This window comes from Phymastichus coffea, unplaced genomic scaffold (genome assembly GCF_024137745.1).
Source record: "Phymastichus coffea isolate CEN01 unplaced genomic scaffold, Cenicafe_Pcof_1.1 PCOF00060, whole genome shotgun sequence".
In the NCBI taxonomy this organism is placed as follows: domain Eukaryota; kingdom Metazoa; phylum Arthropoda; class Insecta; order Hymenoptera; family Eulophidae; genus Phymastichus; species Phymastichus coffea.
The window spans coordinates 1,262,928-1,284,722 of NW_026706871.1; the positions used below are offsets into that span (position 1 = coordinate 1,262,928).

At 35.4% G+C, this 21,795-nt stretch overlaps 2 protein-coding genes and 1 pseudogene across 3 annotated transcripts; all 3 read right to left on the reverse strand.

Annotated features, from left to right (window-relative positions):
• Window positions 1-407: 407 nt before the first annotated feature.
• Window positions 408-2,902, reverse strand: LOC131666669 (odorant receptor 13a-like). 2 transcript variants are annotated; one of them, XM_058939501.1, is made up of 7 exons: window positions 2,773-2,902; window positions 2,399-2,683; window positions 1,651-2,131; window positions 1,489-1,588; window positions 886-924; window positions 583-738; window positions 408-506 (listed from the first exon to the last, which is right to left on the reverse strand). In XM_058939501.1, the coding sequence occupies exons 1-7, from the start codon at window positions 2,792-2,794 to the stop codon at window positions 450-452; spliced, it is 1,140 nt and encodes a 379-aa protein (XP_058795484.1). In that variant the 5' UTR covers window positions 2,795-2,902; the 3' UTR covers window positions 408-449. The 2 variants fall into 2 exon arrangements, with proteins under 2 accessions (XP_058795484.1, XP_058795483.1); XM_058939500.1 differs by having other exon boundaries at window positions 802-924.
• Window positions 2,903-7,840: 4,938 nt separating this feature from the next.
• LOC131666670 (uncharacterized) lies at window positions 7,841-10,560 on the reverse strand. The gene is made up of 7 exons (XM_058939503.1): window positions 10,465-10,560; window positions 10,126-10,401; window positions 8,854-9,349; window positions 8,604-8,703; window positions 8,413-8,535; window positions 8,196-8,351; window positions 7,841-8,125 (listed from the first exon to the last, which is right to left on the reverse strand). Exons 1-7 carry the CDS (start codon window positions 10,496-10,498, stop codon window positions 8,069-8,071), a joined length of 1,242 nt encoding a protein of 413 aa, XP_058795486.1. The 5' UTR covers window positions 10,499-10,560; the 3' UTR covers window positions 7,841-8,068.
• Window positions 10,561-16,207: 5,647 nt separating this feature from the next.
• LOC131666706 (odorant receptor 10a-like) lies at window positions 16,208-17,331 on the reverse strand (annotated as a pseudogene).
• Window positions 17,332-21,795: the final 4,464 nt, after the last annotated feature.

The window sequence follows — 21,795 nt, forward strand, 5'->3', positions numbered from 1 at the left end:
AATTTCTAATTCCTTTTTCAACAGTGTTTTATTAAAACATCCCATATAGCTGTGATTTGAGAAGCTTTGCGGTGCAAAATAAAATAAGTTTTATGATGATCAGCACGGTGCGACTTACTATTTCTAAAGTGTTCTTTCAATTTGGGATCTATGTACATTATTGTCTATTTAGTCAGAATGGTAAAGTTCTAGAGAGAGACAGAGAGAGACAAAGAGAAAGAGAGAGAAAGCTAGCCGAGTATGAATGCTTAAACAATAAATGTGCTTGTTGCATTTTTTATATATTTTTTATATTTTTATAAATATAAGTACTTTTGTTCGAGCTAAGTGATTAATAATGCATTTTATAAGCGATTGTTACTTTTGAAACGATAAAATTTTTGCGTAATAAACTTTGTTAAAAAATCCTTTATTGCGAGGAGTAAAATAACTTACATATTTCATATCATTTATTTTGTATTGACAGCGACCAGCATGGAGATGTAACCGACTATAGACTTCAAAATCTGCTTTTTTGGTATGTTTTTCAAAGGATTACTTGCGAGATTCATAAAGAAAAATTAAAGGAATATTGATACTTACAATACAGTAGGTATGAAGTGAAAGTGGCAAAATTTTGCCAGCCGTTAAAGGTTTTTGTGCCATTGACATAATCATCATTGGTATTAAATTTCGCGCTGTCTTATTGGCAACTGAATACCATCGGCATTTGTAAATGCTATGGCACAAGCTATCGATCTTGAAAAAAATCAGATTTTATTCAGCGAATGAGCTTTTAGAAGGTAACAAGGTACTACGCACTCGTGTTGTAAGAATTTCACCAACGACACAGTCAAGGAGCGTGTGAATCATGAAGGTAACTATGACACAGAGAACGGTAATCACCTGTAAAACTGGTACTTGCTGAGAGCTAGCTCCGATTATCTGAAACGATGCAAAAATTGACAAATTACAGATTACTAACAAGGAAAGCAACATCTTCGCGATCTTAGCTTAGAAATAAGTAGCTTTCATAATTCTACCAAATGAAAAATAATCCTTTCTTTAGAAGAAAATATATACTTAAAAAGATTCAACTATTCAAGGGGTATGCTATTATAACACATTGTTTATAAAATCTCTGAAAAATTATTTTTTTCCATTGCTTAATTAACTCTTTGCAAGATTTACAAAATAGTCATATATTTTTACCGGCTTCTCTAAAATAGTATGTAACTATTGAAGAATCAAATAATACACCCAATAGTATTTGCGACTTCTTACATACTTCTATCTTGAAAAACGTTTCCTATACAGTCAAATCGACATTCTAAAGATGTTGCACTATCCGTGTTAATAAATAAAAAATTCTTTTTATACGCGATAAATAGCGTTTACGAATCTATGAGTCTAAGTAAAATCAACAAACACATTCTATAATATTTTGAATCGCTAGTGGGAACTTATAAAGAAATTAAATATTATACCCTGGATAACGTTTGAACGTACCCCGAGAAATTGAAAGCCAGAGCTGCAAACAATGATGGAGGTGCCAAATACCTGAGCGAGAATGACGTAGGTAAACGAGCGCTCAACAGCCCGGACAATACTGAAAAAATCAAAAGATAAAAAATCTAACTGGATAGCTGTATATATGGCTGTTTGACTCACGCAACGAGGTGTACGTGTCTCTCAACAAGTCTCGGCAAGCGAGGCTCGTCGCTCACGGAGCCACATCCATCGACGCACCGCTCGAGCCCCAGGCTTAGAATCTCGAACTGACTGCTTATGTGCATAACAAGCGCGCCAAAGTAACTTTCCGGTACGGTGATAGACAAACCAGCGAACAAAGCTCCGAGATACTGTAGTCCCAGACTTAGCTCGAAGTACGGCGTCTTGGAGTAGTCGAAAGGATAATAAGACTGGACGAGTAGGTGACGATCAGCGTAGTCGGTGATGTTGCTCTTTAGTCGGATGTCGATGTGGAGCAAGGGAAAAATGAGGAAACTAAAGAGGCTGAGTATAATTGCCGCGTAATCGACTAGTGTCACAAATCGCATGTGAGTCGCGCGCCTCAGCATCAGTTCGCGTTCGCCAACGCTCTTTGCTCGCATCCAGTCGCTCCTTGCCAACTCGACAACCGGTCGCATTACTTGTTCACCCAATGATCAATTAGTGCTCATGTCATTCACCAAATAACAGTAGCATTACATGCAAAATTATTGTAGAATGTTTGTTCTCTAAATTATTCCAAGTTTTGATAAATTTTTTGTACTTTCAAACTCGGTGTTAGCGGCTTTAATTCTCAACACAATGACAAGTGATGAATAACGCCGAGGGCAATTTACTTCACATCATGTTTTCTTGTTATTTTTTTCTATGCAACAGAAATATAAATGGAGACCACGTATTTACTTACCTTCTTTACTGTGCCACAGAAAGAAAAGCTTAATAGATCCAGAGAAGGCTGCGGCATTGGTCATGAGATTGTTGACAACCAAGGACAAATTATTAATATCGAGCGCAAGTGCCCAGGTTTGTGGCAGACATATCCAAAATAGTAGCAACACTATCATAAAAGGTATCCGAAAACGGACGTGCCAAGGTTCCTTACTGTCGTCCGTTGACTGGTCATTTGTATCACTTGGCCACACGCCTAACAGCTTGGCACCCCATTTATTCAGTCCCAATGCCCATGTCAAATCTATTCCCAAATTCTTTCTTTGTACATCGTTTATCTAATCACACGAAGCATTTTTGTACAATACTTAATATTGCACTTTAATTTTATACCTTTGGAGTTTTGTTCTTGCATTTCAAGTGCTGATTGATAATAAAGTCGAGCTATGACGTATTCACACCAACAATTATTTATCGCGCTTCTTTTATTTGAAAAGATACAATTGGTCGAGGTATTACAAGGTTTATAAGACGAGGTGGCCGTACCAAGCCAATCTAGTCAACTGTACGCGATGCGATAACTGTGGTGGCGCTAAAATTAATGGTGTCCCTCAATATCGACTGTTTCTTTCGTTTGTACATTATTAACGAGCTTACAGCAATAATGAGCGAAACGTTGCAGATACGAGTAACATTATAGAATTATTGTGTCTCTTCTGACAGCTTGTATCTACCTGTATCTACCTGTATCTACCTGTATTTTGCATTATTAACAGACTTCGATGAATTATCCAGTTAATATTGTAAGTGATACAATTAAAATTTCATGCTTTCTCTGGCTGGACACTGTTTTATGTGTGCATCATTGAAGAGCTTTATGAATCGCTAACTTCTCCGGACAAAAACACTAGAATGAAAGAGTAGCTAAGTGCTCAATCATAAATGAGTTGGTATGTGTGCTTTTTTTATTCTTTCAAGTATCTCGATGGCTTGCATTTCAGCGGTATCATAAGGATTCTTTTTAAAAGTACGTAATGTAGTTTGTGTACAGAACAATTGTACTTTGATATTTGCATAACATATCGTATCATTTTATTACAGATGTGCAATGTTTGTAACACAATAAATTTTCTATAAATTTATAATATTTTTTGATTACACAGATGGAATAACAAATAACAATAAATATCATGAAACTCTAATTCAACAGAGACGTGGTATGCGATGAAAATTTAATATACAAAGATTTTGCCTACTCATATTTAAGTGGACGTATCCATCAATGACAGCCCTTAACTTCTGGTCATATTGTCAAGTTCCCTGGTGGGTAACTCCAGACTAACATAAGGTTATGTATTATCTTTGCAAATAATGTCATTATTTTTATAAAATATTGTAAAGACATTACATTTGTAAAGAAAGAGTCTATTTTTACGATTAATTTTGCCCGTTACTCTATTTACTAATTATTTGCGCAGTTGCGACGTACGCGCACGAGAGTGCTTGGGATGAGAAGGAGAAGATGCAACGCGGAAATTACGCCAACGTTTCAACTAAAAAAGATTATTGCCGGTCCATTATAAATAAATAAAACGATAAAATACGTAAACAAAAGTGATGGTAATACCACGCGCGTAACGGTGATCGAGCGGATTGGCGTTCTTGGCCTTTAACCTTTACGGGCCGGCACAAATGTTCGCCCGCGCAGCGATGAACCTGTTCAACTGACTACGAGGACCATAAGTCATTCAGCGGTCGCACTAATGCTCATCTCACCGCTGAACAACAGGTCTCCTAGAGTCGGTGCCACCTGCGGAAGTCGCGCACACGCTCGGTGACAGGGGAGAGAGATCCATTTAGTTCATGAATTAAGGCCGAATCATATTCAAATACGAATTGAATTCTGCAAATGGGTTTATAGAATGATAGATGATCCAGTATTTTTTAGATAAATGATGTTTTCGGATGAGGCAAAGATTTACAGTGATGAAACATTTAACAGGTATAACTATCATTATTGGTCAGATCAAAACCTACACTGGCAAAGAAAGGTAGACCACTAATATCGACGAAACCTTACAGTGTAATGTGATATAGTAAATGATTATTTGATTAGTCCCTATTTCTTCGATAGAAATATTGATAGACACAGCTAGTTGGAGTTACTAGAAAATCAATTTCCAGGAGTATTAGAAAATGTAGATTTAATGACAAGACAAAGAATGTGGTTTCAGCAAGATGGTGCAGTAGTACATTTTGCCCGGATTGTACGAAAACTTTTAGATGAAAATTATAATACGAGGTAGATCGGAAGGGAAGGTCCAGTTAACTGGCTTTCTAATTTACCAAACCTGGCATTTCCAGATTTTTATTTATAAATTGCTATTTTCAGAGAATAATCAACAACTAGAGTGAACATGATAGATTGTGTCAATCAAGTTTGCCCAGCAATATTCACAGAGACTTTATTAAAAACTGTTCAGCGCTTTCAAAGATGTTTACATTTATGTCTTCAAACCAATGAAGGTAATTTTGAACATCAAATTTTTTATGACATCCAAATTACATGTTGAAAAGTATCAGGAAGGTATTATGACGATTAATAATTTATCGGAATGTATGTAGAAGATGATTTATAGGATAAAGCCATTCGAATGAGAGCATTAAAACATTGTTTCACATCTTTGTACAGATAAGTACATCAATAAATAAGCATAAATTTTTTTTAATTTTTGAAAGAGTCATTTTTAAATATGTATTACTTTCTATTTTATAATGTATCGTTTATAATAAATTAAAACTATTAGAAAAAAGATCAATTAAAAACTGCTATATTGTGATGTATTGTATGTATGGAAAGTATTGGGTCCACCTTTATACGTATCTCCACGGTAGAGTTATTCTTCATCGGGATGGTGGAATCCTTCAAAGTAATCTCCACTTCATTGAATAACATGGTTCCAGCGATGTTTCCACTTCCCGAAACAGCCTTGGAACTCATTTTTAGAAATGGCCATGAGTACGCTCATCGTATTATTTTCAACTGTCGTTTTATCATTAAATTGTTGTCCTTTGAATGATTTTTTGAGTTTTGAGACCAGTTAAAAGTTACAGGGGATTATGCCGGGACTCTACGGAGATTGTCAAAGCAATGCGATACGGTGTTTATTCAGAAACTGTTTTCGATGAATGCGCTGGCGCATTATCGTAATGAACAAGTCAGTCACCATTTTACCAAAAGTGAGGGCGTTTTCTTCTCACTTCTTCACGCAAACGTTTTAAAATTTAAATGTAATATTCTTTATTGATTGTCTAACCTGTTGGTGAATATTCGTGATGTACAACACCTTCACAATTGAAAAAAAACAATCAACGTTGACTTAACGTTACTCCGACTTTGATATGCTTTTTTGGTCTTGGCGATCTAAAGGGTTTCCACTATGAAGACTGTTGTTTTGTTTCAGGCTCATAACCACAAACCCATGATTCATCACCAGTAATAACGTTTTTGAGCACAATATCACCGTTATTGACCATTACTAAGTTGTCCTGAGCGATTTCTAAGCGAAGTTTTTTGCTCTGCACTGAGCAATTTCGCACACACGCGTGTCATTTGTAAATTTGAGATTAAAATTTTCCAAATTATAGTTTTTGGTATTCCAAGGTCTTCTTCTAATTCTTGCATAGTCATACAACGATCTTGTTCGATGGCAAGTCGCACCCGCTCAACAATAGAACGAGAATCACTATCAACAGAAATGCGGCCTCCTTTGAAACGATTATACCACTCTTTTATTCATCAAAGGCCTTTTGGATCATCTGAATACTTTCCGAACTCGTTTTTCCGAGTTGATAGCAAAATTTGATGCAAATTCGTTGATTTTGTTTTTCAGTCATTTGCTGAACTCAAAAATGGCTTTGTAAACAAAGACATGCTTCGCACGAACTATACGTCAGGCAGATGGCAGCAAGCAATCGATCAGCATTACCGCTGGAAAATTGTTTTCAGGGACCCTAGAGATTCCGGGACTAGATTTTCGAAAGTTTGGGTTGCGTCGGCTGCTCGGCCAGTACTGTATTCATCTTCAACTGAAAACTAGCCGGTGCCACGGCTTGTACTTTTTTGGATGATAAATAAACATGACAATGTTATTTATTGTTGATAATTAAGATCATCTGCAATTGAACTAGCCTGCTGTGTGTTAATTTTAGATATGTGCCAGTTCTTGTGCATAATTGAAGTTCAACTTGATCACCTGAATCCTATTATAAATAAATTACACACAAAGTAAAAAGTCAAAATTAAATTACCAGGTACCGTTAAACAAGCAGCAGGCTAGTTCAATTGCAGGTGATCTTAATTGTCAACAATACATAACATTGTCATGTTTATTTATTACCCAAAAAAGTACGGGCAGTGGTACCGGCAAGTTTTCAGTTGAAGGTGAATACGGTACTAGGCAAGCAGCCGACACAACCCTAACATTCAGAAATCTAGTACCGGAACTTCTACAGTCCTTGAGGGCAATTTTTCCAGCGGCAACGCTGTTCTGCAATCGAAGAGGCTTTACTGTTGACCTACATTCCCCGCAGAGGTTGCTCGAACACTATGACACGAAGATTTTAATGCAGGTCCGATACTTTCCAGGCAGACCTCGTATTTAAGTTATGTTAATTTAATAAAAATGCTTTTCTATCGAATACGAAAAATAAAATACTATTTTTTCAATAAAAATGAAATATTATCCGACACATCTTTCTACAAAAAAATAACAAACGATTAAACAAAATATTCTGCACGATATACTTGTACACTTAATTTTTTTTTTTAATAATGGGCAGAACCTTAAACGTAATAATATTTCAAATATTTATTTATCACTGCAGAAATTTATATAGAATACTTTAGGCCAATTATTTTCTCAGTGAATTTTCCATAGAAAGTTTACATGTAATTGTATATTCTCTTCTAATAAATACTATTTTATGAGTTATGTTCAATTAAAATGGCATTATGTTAAATAAACAAAATTTGAAAATTCATGTACTATCAAATTATGTAAAATCGTTATCCGTACGAAACTAACCCGACCTATAAAATAAAAGTATACAGAAGACTAGAATATAAACTTCATTAAAAAGCTGTCACGCATCGTATAACGATTATTAAAAAATAAAAACGATGTTTATTGATGCTATAACTGTTCCTCGTATCTTTGATGCCAATCCGATACATTTTTGCCATTATCTATTTAATTGCTCATTCAAAGAAATAAATGTGTATGTAAAAAAATTCCTGTGTAGTTATTGCGTAATTATCAACAGTAAATGTGAATTGTTTTTAGAGACTAGTGCAAATCGTGCACAATTAGTTTATACAGCTAAAAGAATTGTAAATTGTGTATTAGCGTGAGACAATGTAACCAATAATATTATATATATATTCTTCGTGCAATAACAATAAGCTTACATGAATTATTTAATGTATTTTTAGGTACATAGATGGAGCAGCAACAATAATATAAGTACGGCAAAATTCGAGAAAATAGATTGATTAATGAATTTAATGCATGCAAAAAAGATGACTCGAAACGAATCGCAGTTGTGGACTGTAAAGGAGCGTCTGTGGTTGCTTGTACTAAAAACATTTAGCGCTATAAAATGTTTGGACTGCTCACGATGATGAATTCTATCTGCTGCTCACAGCAATAAGCATCGAAATGTAACCAGTTGTCGATTTAATTATCTGCAAAGCAAGTAAGCAGTTCTCAGGTAGTATTACAATGTCGAGCAGTCAATTTAATTACGGGACTCACGCTACAATAAGTTGTCATGGACATTAATAAGATTTTGCCTGCTTTTATCTGTCTTGAAGTTCTCGAAGCAATCAGCATTGGTATGAGACACCGTGCTGTACTCGGTGGAAGATAGTACCAGTTACTGTTGCAAATGCGAAAATATATTTGTTTGCTCTGCAAAACATGTGGTAATGTGAGAACGAGCGAAAATAATGAAGGTTCATTGATAACTTACATGCGATGCCAGAGTCTCGCTGGCAAAACAATTGACAAGAGTGTGTACCATCATCGTGAACAGTGTCCCAACAAGCGTGACAAGTTGAAGGCTGTCGGGTCTCTCCGCCCCATCCTCCAGCATCTGTAAATTGATACGATAAAATTTTTTTAGTTTTTGTAGAAGCCCGGCGAAAAAAATGACAAACTCACTCCTAATATTTGAAACCCCAAGCAACACACCATTGTAGACATGCAAAACATCTGGGCTGCGATAACGTAACTGAAGGCTTGCTCTATCAAAAAAACCATTCTGCAATGTATATTTGATGTATTTCACAATAATATTCGTGCCTCTATTCGTCGCCTTATTTATCTACGACAGATATCAAAAATCGCGATAACCCGCGAAGAATGGCATATGAATTATGATAGAGAACAATTTATCGCACAATTGATTCACCTATTTAAGTGGACATGTCTGTCAATGAAAGCCTTTAACTTCCGATTAACGGCAACATCATCGAGTTGACATCGATACTTCGCTCGTAGAAAATGTTCAATGTCACGACCAAGGATATCGAATTGCGCACTCGCATGGAACACAAGTGCGCCAAAGTAATCGTCGGGAACAGACACCGCCATGCCCACGAAGAAACTTCCCATCAGTTGGAAACACTGAGTCAACTCGAAGTTGGGACTCTTGGAATAGTCGTAAGGATAGTACGACTGAACGAGCAAGTTACGTTCACCATAGTCGGTCATGTTGTTGATCAGACGCATGTCAAAATCGACGAACGGAGATACGACGAAGCCCGTATAGCAGCATGATAATATCACGTAATCAATTATGGTCACCAGTCTTGCACGAGCTGCTTGACTCTTCATTATTTTCAGCTTCAAATTATCTTTCACCTCGTACCAATCTCGTGCCGCCGACTCCACCACTGGTTTTAATACTTTCTTAAAAAGTACGATATATTAGTTTTATATAATTTCGCGGATTTTTCCATTATGTTTGCGTGCAATCTTGAGTGAAGCGAAAAAAAATTTACATTCTTGGTGCAAATGGTTTTTCATACTTCATCGTGAAATGAAATCGAGAATTCGGTTTTCAAATTAACAGAATCAACACAATGTATTTGATTTTCGCCATTTGCCTACTATACACTTATTTTATTAAGTAAACATGTTAAGAAAAGTGACCTGGAATCATTGCTCTTTTAATTATTTGCTCAATTAAATTTTTCATGGGTATTTTTGATTCTTCCACGTTTCTATTGCCTTTTTCAACGAGTTTTAACACGTCGAGGATTGCGTTTTTATTTTCCTAGTAAGTTTTTCTTCTTCGCAAAAATATCGTTGTCTTCATATCGACTTTTGTTAGCCATGGATGAATTACTATACTTTCAAATAAGCTAAAATAAAAACTAAGTAATTAAATACCTTTCATTCATTTTTAGATGAAATGGCAAAAATAATACATTGATTCTTATTTATTATAATGAGCCATGAATAAACTGATTATAAACCATTTGCCAAAAGACGTTGGGCATTATTTTGTTTAATTGATTTCATATTTCATTTTAAAACAGAGTGCATTATACACGATGTAGTCGCGAGCAAGTGCAATTCTATATTCGTATTTAAGAAAGAGTTTTATTTTAATAAAATAATAAAAATTACTGAACAATATGGATAACTACTGAATAGAAGTGTATAGGTATAAGGTTACCTAGACTATTGTGCCAAATGAAGAATAATTTTATACATGATGTGAATGTAGGGCTGCTCGTCAGGAGATTATCAATAACAAGTGACAGTTGATGAATACACAAAGTCAATGCGTAAATTTGCGGTAACAAAAGACCAAATATCATGATCATCGTAATGATAGATATTCGTATCACGCTTTGTAAAGAGCGAGATTGAACACTCTCGTCAGATGGCCAAATTCCCATCAATCGAAGACTGAAGCGGTTCAAACCGAATGCCCAAGCAAAATCTGAGACTATGAATTTCATTATTTATTAAGATCGTCTCAACTTAGTATTGGAGGTAGCAAAGGACCTACCTTGATTGTGTTTTTCACTATTACAATTCTCCATTGTAAAATAAATATTTCTGGCAAGAATACTCGTAACGTTCCGCTTTTGACTTGATCTTGTGAGTTTCGGCATTAAAAACTCAATTTATATTTTGGAAACAATTAAAGTCAAGCATAGAAATTGAAGTAACTATCGAAATATCTTGTTGCGACGATAGACGTTTCAGTATCACTGTTGGAGGAGCGAATAAGTATCGACGAAACATATTGGCTGCACGGTGCTATATGATGGACAAAAGAGTGGTGGAAGTCGAACAGTACCTAGGCTTTCATAATAAATGGAAAAACTTCTGAAAGGTTTATCGAGCTTCGGGGTAACCAGCATGAATATTTGCCGGAGGGCTGCGCTTGCGTGACAACAACAATTATTCCAAATCTAGACATTTCACGATAACAACGTTACCGTATAACTCAGCTGATTATTGCAGCAGTTTTTGCTGGTTGTTGCCGGTGGTGTATAAATTAAAAATATTGCAGGTGTATAATCAAGTTCCGAACGGTCTATCTAATGCAGGCTCGTTTTTATTTATCCCTGTGGAAAAGCGTGGTTTTTCGTTTTTACTATTTTCGAAAGTTGTTCATAAAAATAGCTACGACGGTATTTTTGGACAAGCATGGCTATGAAGGTCACTGCAGTCTTCATAGTCTTCAAAATCTATATTTGGAATTGTTCCTTAAAGGATTTTGGGATAAGTAAATGAAAAAAAAGTAAAGCTAATACATGTGCACACTGTCACAAGGCAATTATTAGATATTTTCCATCATCGAAAATAGTATTATTGGTATGGAATCATGGGCAGGCTTGGTATCAATTAGTTACTAATGACAAAGTAAAGATATTTTATAGCAAAATAACTTTGAAAAATTGCATAGTATAAATTACTAGTGGTTGAACAGAAAAACATTTTCTAAATACAATACAAGTATTTTCCAAGCTCGGAAAATTGAAGTGTTCAAACTGGCTCGGACTTTCGAACCAACCCCCACATCGTGAACAAAATTCTTTCACTTAATTATATTAAACAAGATCAAAAAGCGTACAAAGAGTACAAATTCAAATTAATTAAAGGCTTTGAATTTTTCCTGCATATGATAAAGAAAATAGCTAATGAAATTAATAATACACATATTCACACTATAGTAGTTTCTCATAGTCCATCGAAGAATTTTGTCAGTTGTCAATGGTAACGGGACGAAGTATATCGCCAGTAATAAAGGAAGCCTATGCGTCCATAAACGAGAAACAGTATACAAGTAGCAATTCGATTACTAAATTGTTAAACAACATGGACTTCTTCAATACCGGAGTAGCAGTTAAAAAGTAATATCATACCATTGGTTCTTTTAAGGGATAACAATACCGCTCGCAAAAATCCACATCAAATCCAAATCCCCTTGATTTCTTCTCTCCAATATTCCGGCTCTAATTATATTTGGTAAGAGATAATTTGTATTATTACGCAACTAGCCTGCGTAAGTATATAAATCATGTTAATACTAATGGCACGAATCTCAGCCTGAGCCGGGAAGAAATTCTATCTGTTAGTGACTATGAGCAATCCTTAGCGCACGGTAGTTGCTATTAGCGTGACAATCGATGAATACATTCATTATAAAAACTTCGAATATTTCGATAAGAGTGAGAAAGTAGATGAAAGTGTTCGAGAATTATCGTTCCAAATATCTATATGTAAATAAGTAATTCCGTTACCTATGATTATTATACAAGTGTAGCAAAATCTTCACGAGCACGTCTCATCACCTTCCTGGTCGAAAATCTTCACATATAGTCATGTCTAATAACGCCATGTCAAATTATAAATCATATGATCAATTCAAATATAAATATTATATGTAATATTTGCACAGTTATGTAAAACAGTTAAAAATTAAAAAAAAAAACAGTGGAAACAATTGCTCATATCTTATTATGTAATTATCATGTGAATTTACTTTTTCAAAACTGCATAACGACTATTAAGGATCAATCATTTATTCGAGTAGTAAAATATTATGCGAATATTTCTAATACATTAACAAAATTTTATTATTTTATGATATCTAAATTTTTAAAGTATAGGTAATAAATAGTAATTATCAATACGTACACTTATTACAACCGGTTACTACAATCAATATCACTATTTGAAATGTCTCAAGTTATTGCCATCACTAACGATAATTGGCATTAACAGTTGTACCACTGGTTAATTGCTGAAACATTTTTTTCATAGTTCCGTCAAAAAAATTGTAACAGAAACCTTAAATAATTAATGTCCAATGTGGGTTTCAATATACGCAAATATGAAAAGATATAACGGTTCCTCCAAAAAGCCATTTGATAATGAATAACACAAAATAGCAGTACCAAGAAGACGTTGTTATACTCCTGAAAAGTAATATTTTCAATTGCATTCCAAAGTGAATGATTTATGCAATTGAAATTACTCTGAAGTAACGAAAAGAAAGAAATGAATGAAAATGAAGGCAATAAAATCATAGTCAATATAGTTCTCACCACATAACAATTCACAGTGACGTGAAAAAAGCTCGTATATCTTGGTGAGTTCAATAGTCTTTTGAGTACCAAAGTACTTAATACGACGACAAAAATCGCAGAGTTTTCTTTGAGCTGTCGTAGAAGTAGAAATTAGAAGTCTAATAAATTCAAATATATAGTCGTTATTTTAAGCACGTTCGCATTAGCTACATAGGTATATGAAAAATTTTTATTGAAATTTCATGCAATAAAATTTGATAAATTGATTTTGCGACATTTTTTGACATTTTGCTGTTATTTTAAAATAGTTTTTAAATTGGCTTTGGACATAGACATACTCTGATAATGACAACTCTACCAATGAAGTTATACGTAACGCATTAGCACATATACATGTGACCACATGGTACAATCTATAGCAGGAAGAAGGGCTAGCGGCATTACTGTTGGAAGGGAACGGTGAGCAAGCGACAGTAGACGGTGCTGTGATGTTCGTATCACTTATAAATAAAAATAATTCGAACTCTCGTAATTTAGCTAATGAGTAAGAATTTGTTTCCGATGATTTTACTCTAATTTCAAGAAAATAGCTAAGTGAGACAAATACAATAATTAAGTAAATCAAATATATATAAGTAATGATAAAATATCGAGGAAAGTCAGACAATGCCCTAGTTTCTTATGGTGCGAGTTGTCCCATAAGCAGAGCTAAAGTCTTTCTTGGATAGGATATAATTCGGCCCAAGTTTCTTATAGCGCGAGATGTTCTATAAGTCGAGCTCAAATTATAAGGAAAGGTTAGTCTTGCTTAGCAAATCACAATGAGAGAAAGAACTTAGGTGTTGATCCAAGTTTATTCAAACTCATGCGCTCACTTTGCAAGGCTAGAAGTGAATGAATCTAGCCTGTGCAAAGGTGGGCCTATTTATACACAGATTTTCCCGCTTATTATTGCAGGAGAGATTTCATCGAAAATTCGAGAAACATTCCCGAATTTTGAGAAATGATTTTTCTTCATTTACAAGTAAATAACCATTAATATTAAGTTTTTTACACATGTAAATTTTACAGAACTAGTTATTTGTTGATTTTATACAATATATAATTATCGCCAATAATGTCGTCAAAAGTTATTAACTAATAAAGTTAATTAACGTGATATTACATTATTTACAATAGAAAATTATTAAAATTTCATATAACTTTATAGTTAATTAATTTTGGAAGTATTTTCCAAAATTAATTATTTAAATTAATTAATAACATTTGAATTATGACTAATTTTTCATATTTGTAACGGTTTTCTTTTAATCTTAATATGCGATTATTAGGTTAATTATCTAAGATTTCTAAATCATAAAATTGTCATTATCAAGTATTAACTTAATGTTTTCGTTCTATATATCGCTTATTGTTTAAATAAATTATTAGTTGTTTATTTATTAATAACAGTTGTTATTTAGCTGTTATTAATGAAACCAATTCTTACTCATGTTCTATGCTTATTCATTTTACATATAAATTATTTATATTTTTCTAATATTTCATATGTTAATAAATAAATTAACTTTACATATCGATATTCGTTATAAATTTATGATTGAATAAGATATTGTGAATCTGTATGTTAAAATCTATATAATTGATACTTTGTTATATTCAAATTATCTATAATTAACATATTTTTCTCAATGTTATGATTTATTATATCTATGTATATTATTTGTGACGTCACGCTATTTGTTTTGACTCGACTCTTATTTGTATACAGTCGCGTAAACAGTGAGGTAGCGCCGCTTAATGTATTGTTTTGACTAAACAGATTAATACGTTAGGCTAGTTGCAGTGATTTAATAACAGCTCATAAATAGGACCGTTACAGTGCAGAAAAGAGAAGGGGAAATAAAGCTATACAGCTCTACTGACCTTTGCTAGCTGTTTATCATTGTTATTTATCTATGTAGTCAGTGATCATTTCGTGACTCGCATTGATACGTTACAAGTTATGAGCTTTCAAGCTCAATTATCTTATACGTACAGTAATCATTGCTTTCAGCTATGTCTATAAGAGTGAGTCACGCAAGTCCTACGATAAAATTTTCAACGGGTCGACTCAACAGTCAGCCAGTTGGCTGTGCTTAATGGATAACCTGCAACCTGTTGAATGATATGTCATTCTCGCTCGACTCTCTCGGCATCTCTTTACTGATTCATCCAAATGAAAGTGATGTTCCCATTGATTCAAGAGACTTAACCACCTTTGGATTTGGACAATTGTCAGTGGCGAAGATTCGGAGAGACCCACCAAAGTCTATTACGGCTATTACGTGCTTACGCATTGACGTGACTCGTTTGCGTTGCCAAGGTGAAAGGCATTGCGCTCTTATCGCAGGCGATAATGTTCTCGGAATTCAAATAAAAAATGCAGCCCAGGCTTTCTGCGTAGCTGCGAGTCGGTGGCGAATTATCTTACGACACGCGCGAATGAGCGATGGGAGAGGAGGGAGGCGAAAAAGAACGCTGTACTGCGAAGGCTGACGAGCTTGTGGCTTTTGCATAATCGACGAGAAGGGTAGGCGCATGACTGGGGAATGCCACTGGACACGAACGCGAAAAAGGGGTGGCGCGAAGCTTCTATAGAGCGCGTCGGCATATAGGAGCCGTGACTCGCGGCTGGGCGTGCGCTCGCCGTGACGCAAGCTCATCGCGATGGCCAGTCGCGAGGGGACACGGCACGAGTCGATGCGCCGACCGCATTTGCATAATGCATCGATAAGCGTCTGGCAAGTTTTGCGCTGTGCGTGACGATAATTTTCGCGAAGCAGCGCCTCGTTGTCGCGCGCGCGCGCGCTAAAGCGCCGAGTCGCATTAGAGCATACCTAATATACCTATTTGCATACTCGATTAGAAATCCTAGTTGCGTGACGATAATTGCGCATTGCCGGTGATACAGACGCGTCTCTCGTCGCGGTCGGGGAAGCGACAAGCGAGGCGAAAGTTTCGTTGGCAATTATCGACGCGACGCGCTGTGAAGGGTTATACATTACTTTTGTCGCTATTCCTCGGCAACCAAAGACGTATACGTACAAACTACTGCGAGTGTTGCAATCAATACATTTTGCGATAATTCCACTAGCTTGCTACTTTCGGAGATATTACAGAAGCATGGCGTGCAACAGTATGGCGTGCCTAGTTTCCGAGTTGACTGGATCACCCACGGCTCACGGCAATGAGCATTGAAATTTATCCTGCCGATGACTTTAAAATCTGGAGATTGCATTGATATTGAAGTGGAGCTCGCGACAATTGGCGCATGCGGCTAGCGTGTAATTGGTAGTTAAATTACATTGCAGTAGGTAGCGAGCGACAGGCTGAAGATCTTGCCTCCGGTCATTGTCCGCGCAATCCGCGAGACGAGCATCATCGGAACGAGATCCCGCAGCGGAAGCCCGGGCCCGACGGCGTACCAGTGGCTCTTGTAGATGCTGTGGAACACCTCGCTGCTCTTCAATAACATAACGCGCTCGAGTTAGAATCAAGCGGAAACTAGAACGGGTGGCCGAAAAGCATACTCGAAAGGCTAGGGTTTCGCTGGCGTAGCAGTCGACGAGGGTGTGCATCATGAGGGCGCAAATCACCCCGAGCAGCGTGACGAGCTGAAAGTACGAGGGCGCGGCGTCGTCGCTGTTGACAATCTGCAAATTTATTGGACGACGGTTGCGCTCGACTCGATTGACGATTGCTCGCGCGGGCTTACTCCTAATATCTGAAAGCCCACGCAGCAAAGCATCAGCGAGGTGTTGAATACTTGAGCCAGCATCACGTAACAGAAGGAACGTTCGACGGCCGTTACCATTCTGAAAGCGCGACAACTTAGAGTTCGCGGGCGGCGTGCACGCGGATTAGGCAGGATCCAACTTACGAGAGAAGATGCACGTGCCTGTCGACGAAGGCCCTGATGTTGGCCGCAAAATGGCGCCTGCTCACGAAGGGGGCAGCGTCGCCGTGGCGCTGCTGGCGCTGCCCTAACAGCTGGATCCTGTCGGCGAGAATCTCGAACTGCGCGCTCAGGTGGAAGACCACCGCCCCGAAATAATTGTCCGGCATGGAGATGGACATGGCCATGAAGAAGCCGGCGAACAGTTGGTTGGCGTACAGCAGCTCGAAGAAGGGCGTGCGATAGTAGTCGAAGGGAAAGTAGGACTGAACGACGAGCTTGCGCCCGGGGGTGTAGTCGGTGAGTATCTCATATTAAATAAAGAGAACATTTAATGCATCTTGACTTTTCGAATTTTCAATTTCACCAATAAAAGTTTTGATCTGTATTCGTGCATTAAAATGAAGGCGAAAAAAAAACGAAAAAGCCGAACGTACCAAGAGCGCTGGTAACCATCACTAGTTTTGAAAATAATTTATCGTTTTTTATTTCTTCATATTAATCCATCACAACCGATCTTTCCGTAGTACACATTTTGCGACGAAAACAAAAAAGGTTTATTCTCAAAATGCGAATTTGTGATACGAGCCGCAGATGAACGCTTTACATAAGCTATGAAGTGTAATTTATTATAGCCGAAAACAAGCGGTGAAGGTGCAACCTTTAGTATCACAATTGGCTTCTATGACTGCAATGGTACCTTGCAATCTACAAATAACAATGCACTATTTACAGTGTTTAAGTAGACCAGCTACGCTTCTCTTATCGATCACTCTCACCTTAACACTCTTTTAACCGTACAAATAACAAATTTCATATTTTTACAGAGCCTAACATTAAAGTTCTTCAACGAGGGTGAGAAAGACGTGAAATATTCTCTTTTGCACAAATTGTGGTATAATCAATTATACAATAAAAAATAAACACATTCGTTTTCGAACTACACAAATTGTTAAACTGATTTGTACATATCTTGTTTTAGTTTCAGGTTATTCGGGTAGCAAAAAGGAAGTATATTAGATTAGAATAGATAGAGCATAACAGGAAACTTTAGCCATATGAAAAGTGCACGCGCATTGATGTTATATATTTTTTGCCTACATATTTTTTGATCAAATTGGATCGGCACCAGTATTTTAGATTTCGAGTTTAACTGGAAGAAGCGTTTGGTCTCAAAAATGCTATTATTAAGAGTTTTTATTCTAACATTAATGATAAGGAGGATACTACAATTCTGAATAACATGTAATCCTAATACGAGCTTACTGGGGATTAAGGATCGGGTGCAGGGTATATTATAAGATACAATTATAATTGTAAAACTATAGTCGACTATGCATTTGTTCTGACCACTGCAATAATTTTGGGCTGATATTTTGTAAGTTATTGGTAAATTTGTACACATGTGATCTATACTGTTTTTTCATTTTGGTTATTTCATAGTATAGTACCGAAGAGGTTAACAAATCTATCGAGGAAACGTCAAAAATGGTGTTTTTTATCCAGCGGCCTGAACGTAGCATTTCCCGTCGATCACGATTTGGTCCGTAACATGCTAATTTTGACCTTTCCCTGGACAAAAAATAGTATATACACCACGACCGAGGGATTGGCAAGCCCGTATTGAAAACATTGAAAAAAATCATCCATGTTGAAAATTACACTTTCCACACGTCATATCGAAAAATACGGTGCGACACAGGTTCGAGAAAGATATTCTTTTCTTGTGTACCTTTCCTTATAAACGGCACACGAGGCAAGAATCTATTTTTCCGCACTTGTATCGTAATGTACTATTCTACAAGGAAAATTAACCAAAGAACCTGACGAGAAGCTCAGGAAATATTATAGGGAAACTTTGTTCCATCGCATGGTATGGTTCAGAAGTGATTCACAAAATTTTATTGATTGTTCCTACGACAGCACAAGTGATACTAAATTTATAAATGTAACAGAGTAGGATATAGTAGAATCAAATGTATAAATGATCCAGCGTGTTTAAGATATGCTGGTCATCATTCACCATAGTAAAAATCAAGTTGAGTGTACTAATATCATTGTAGAAATAACAAATTTAATAGAAGCAAATCTACTAATCATATTACAACTCATAATAATTGTGGTTATTTGAAATACTTGATAAATATAAAAGAATTAATCAATCACAGGATCATAGGATCAACTCATACATTTCTAAATTCTTCGATTACAAAGGAAAAGTTCCTAATATTCTGAGCAACAATGAAAATGAAACAATAATTACAACTAATAATAGAGACTAATAACTTATCATCACAAGTAAGTAACAGAAGGCTCTAAATCAGAAATACGAGATAAAAAAAACGAGATGTGAAAGTAATTAAGAGAATTGGAAATAATAGAAGGTAATCAGGACTTCGTCTTTCAAGATGAGCTTGAAGTCAATAATATTGAATCCATGTACAAATTATATCTAAAAAGTAAGTTCGTTATTTTTTATGTATACATATGTGGGATGGTTCCGAGTGAGGATGAGTGGTTTATGAATAATATATTTATTTAACTTTAATTTACTGTAATATGGTTTTGTCAAAACCAATCAGAGACCTGTCCTTTCCTATGCTAAGGGCATAAGCGTAGAGACGAGTATAAAAACAACTACTCGTACTGTAAAAATTAATAAAATCTTACACATAAAAAGTTTAAATGAAAATCTAAATAAATTGGAAATATTTATTAATAGTTTGAAACATAAAAAATCAACCAAAGTCTATGACAAGTTTTCTTATATTTTGCAATTGAGTTACACAATATATTTTACAATTAGAATACACGTTTTTGTATAACGACCTTTTATATACTTTATTTTATCGACACGGAATAAAGCATCGCGTAAAATTTATTTCAAAATGTGTGGCATCGTCTATCATATGTATTGAGTCAAGCTTCTATATTCTATAGATCAGCAGTTGATTTATTAAGTAGCTTTCATCTGTGATAAACGATTCGTTAATAAAGCTTTACAAAAAAATTTTCAAAGTTGGAGTAAAACATGTTTGGTAGTGAGTGGCGCAAATATTTTGTTTTCGACTGATCATGTATAATTTTTGCACGTGTGTATCTACCTTGTTGGAAATAATATTTGCGTAAAACAATTGCACCCAGTTATTTGTAGTTTCAGATAGTTTATAAACATCATATTTCAGGCACGTACAACAGTCATTAACGGTTTTTTTTCTACCAGTAATAATTATAATACAGTTATTAACAGTTATAGACAATTTCCGAAATGCACTTTTTCATCATAAAAAAATGTGCTATTAATAGCAGTTATGAACAGTTGTTAAAACAATTTCAAAAATGAAAATAATTATTTACAACTATATAATAAATAGTTAGTTATATGTCGTAACTAAGAATTATTTAAAACACTTATATATTGTTATTATTAATTAATTTTTTTCACCTACAAGTTCTTTTTTCGTGTTCGGTATTGGAAAATGAATAATTACAATTTAACTGCAAATAATAATTTCTAATTTCTTATTCCAATATTTAACTTGTGATAACTGTTGTTTGCAGTTATTTATAGTTATTTGCATCGATTATTTTTCAAAATAAATTTGTTTTGATGAATAAAAATGTAAATAACCGTTAGTAACTGAAAAAACCATTATTATTTAATAATGACAGTTTTTAATAGAAAATAACTGTTTATAATCGTTATACGTGTCCAAAATTAGACAATTTATAAACGGTTATAAATTATAAATAAATGTTAGCAAATGTTACTAATGATGATTTTTATTTATTATAATTTTATGCATGAATTATTTCCAACAATGTAGAGATTGACATATAGGAGGTTCATCAGAACGATAACTTTTAATTATTTATGAATATTTATCATTCTCGTGTACTGAAATCTTCTTGGGATATGAGCCGACTGTAGGTGTCTAGATACTGTCTTGAACTCAATGTCTTTTTGATCAATGCACAGATACTGTAATTTCATTTGTGACTATAACGAAATACCAATTTTGAACATCGACAGTTTCGCTATTTCAATTGACACACCTGGCACGTTGTCTTATGAAATAAAAATTGGCACTTTACAGTGTTACAATTGAAATTACAATTTTTAGGCACTATTTCTTTGTAACCAAAACAAATTGGCTTCAAACGGTCTCTAGACACTTGCAGCTTACTCGCATGCTAATTTTATCTTTTGTGTGTCGTAAAACCTGAAAATTCGAACAGAGCTTTTAATATTCCATAGAAACGGTAACGAGCACATGATATACCCAATGAGATTCATGCGAAATTGCTATCGAAGCTTGGCTGAAATTTTTCTCTTATTTCAGTAAATTCATTAACTCTCGAAAGAATTTCGAATTGTTTGATATGAGCGTGTGCAGCTTATCTTTCAAAATGACGCATTGAATAGTCACGTAAAAAACACCACTAGAGCGCCAATTTAGAAAGCGTTCAGTGGTACAGTGAAAGGAATCGAGAAGAAGCTGTTAGCAATATTCTATGAATGAACTATAAGTTGAGATCGCAAGGCTTCAAAGTGGTATAGTGTATAATAGTAGAGGTCTATAGCGGAAAGAAGCATGCGCAAGTTGGCGTCGGGATCGATAAAAAAAATATTGCGAGGCAAAAAAATATGATTGCCGATTGCGCGACAATTCAGTACCAATGAGCATTTTTATATATTGGTTACACACTGGTCTACTCCTCCGGTTGGTCTCGGCATCTGTCTGTCGTACGTCTGACGAGAATTTTTTTCTACTTTCATTGCGATCGATCGATCGATGAACATAACTATGGAAGTAGAGCCGTCTGGTTATCAGCTACCAGGACCAGCTCTTCGTAGATG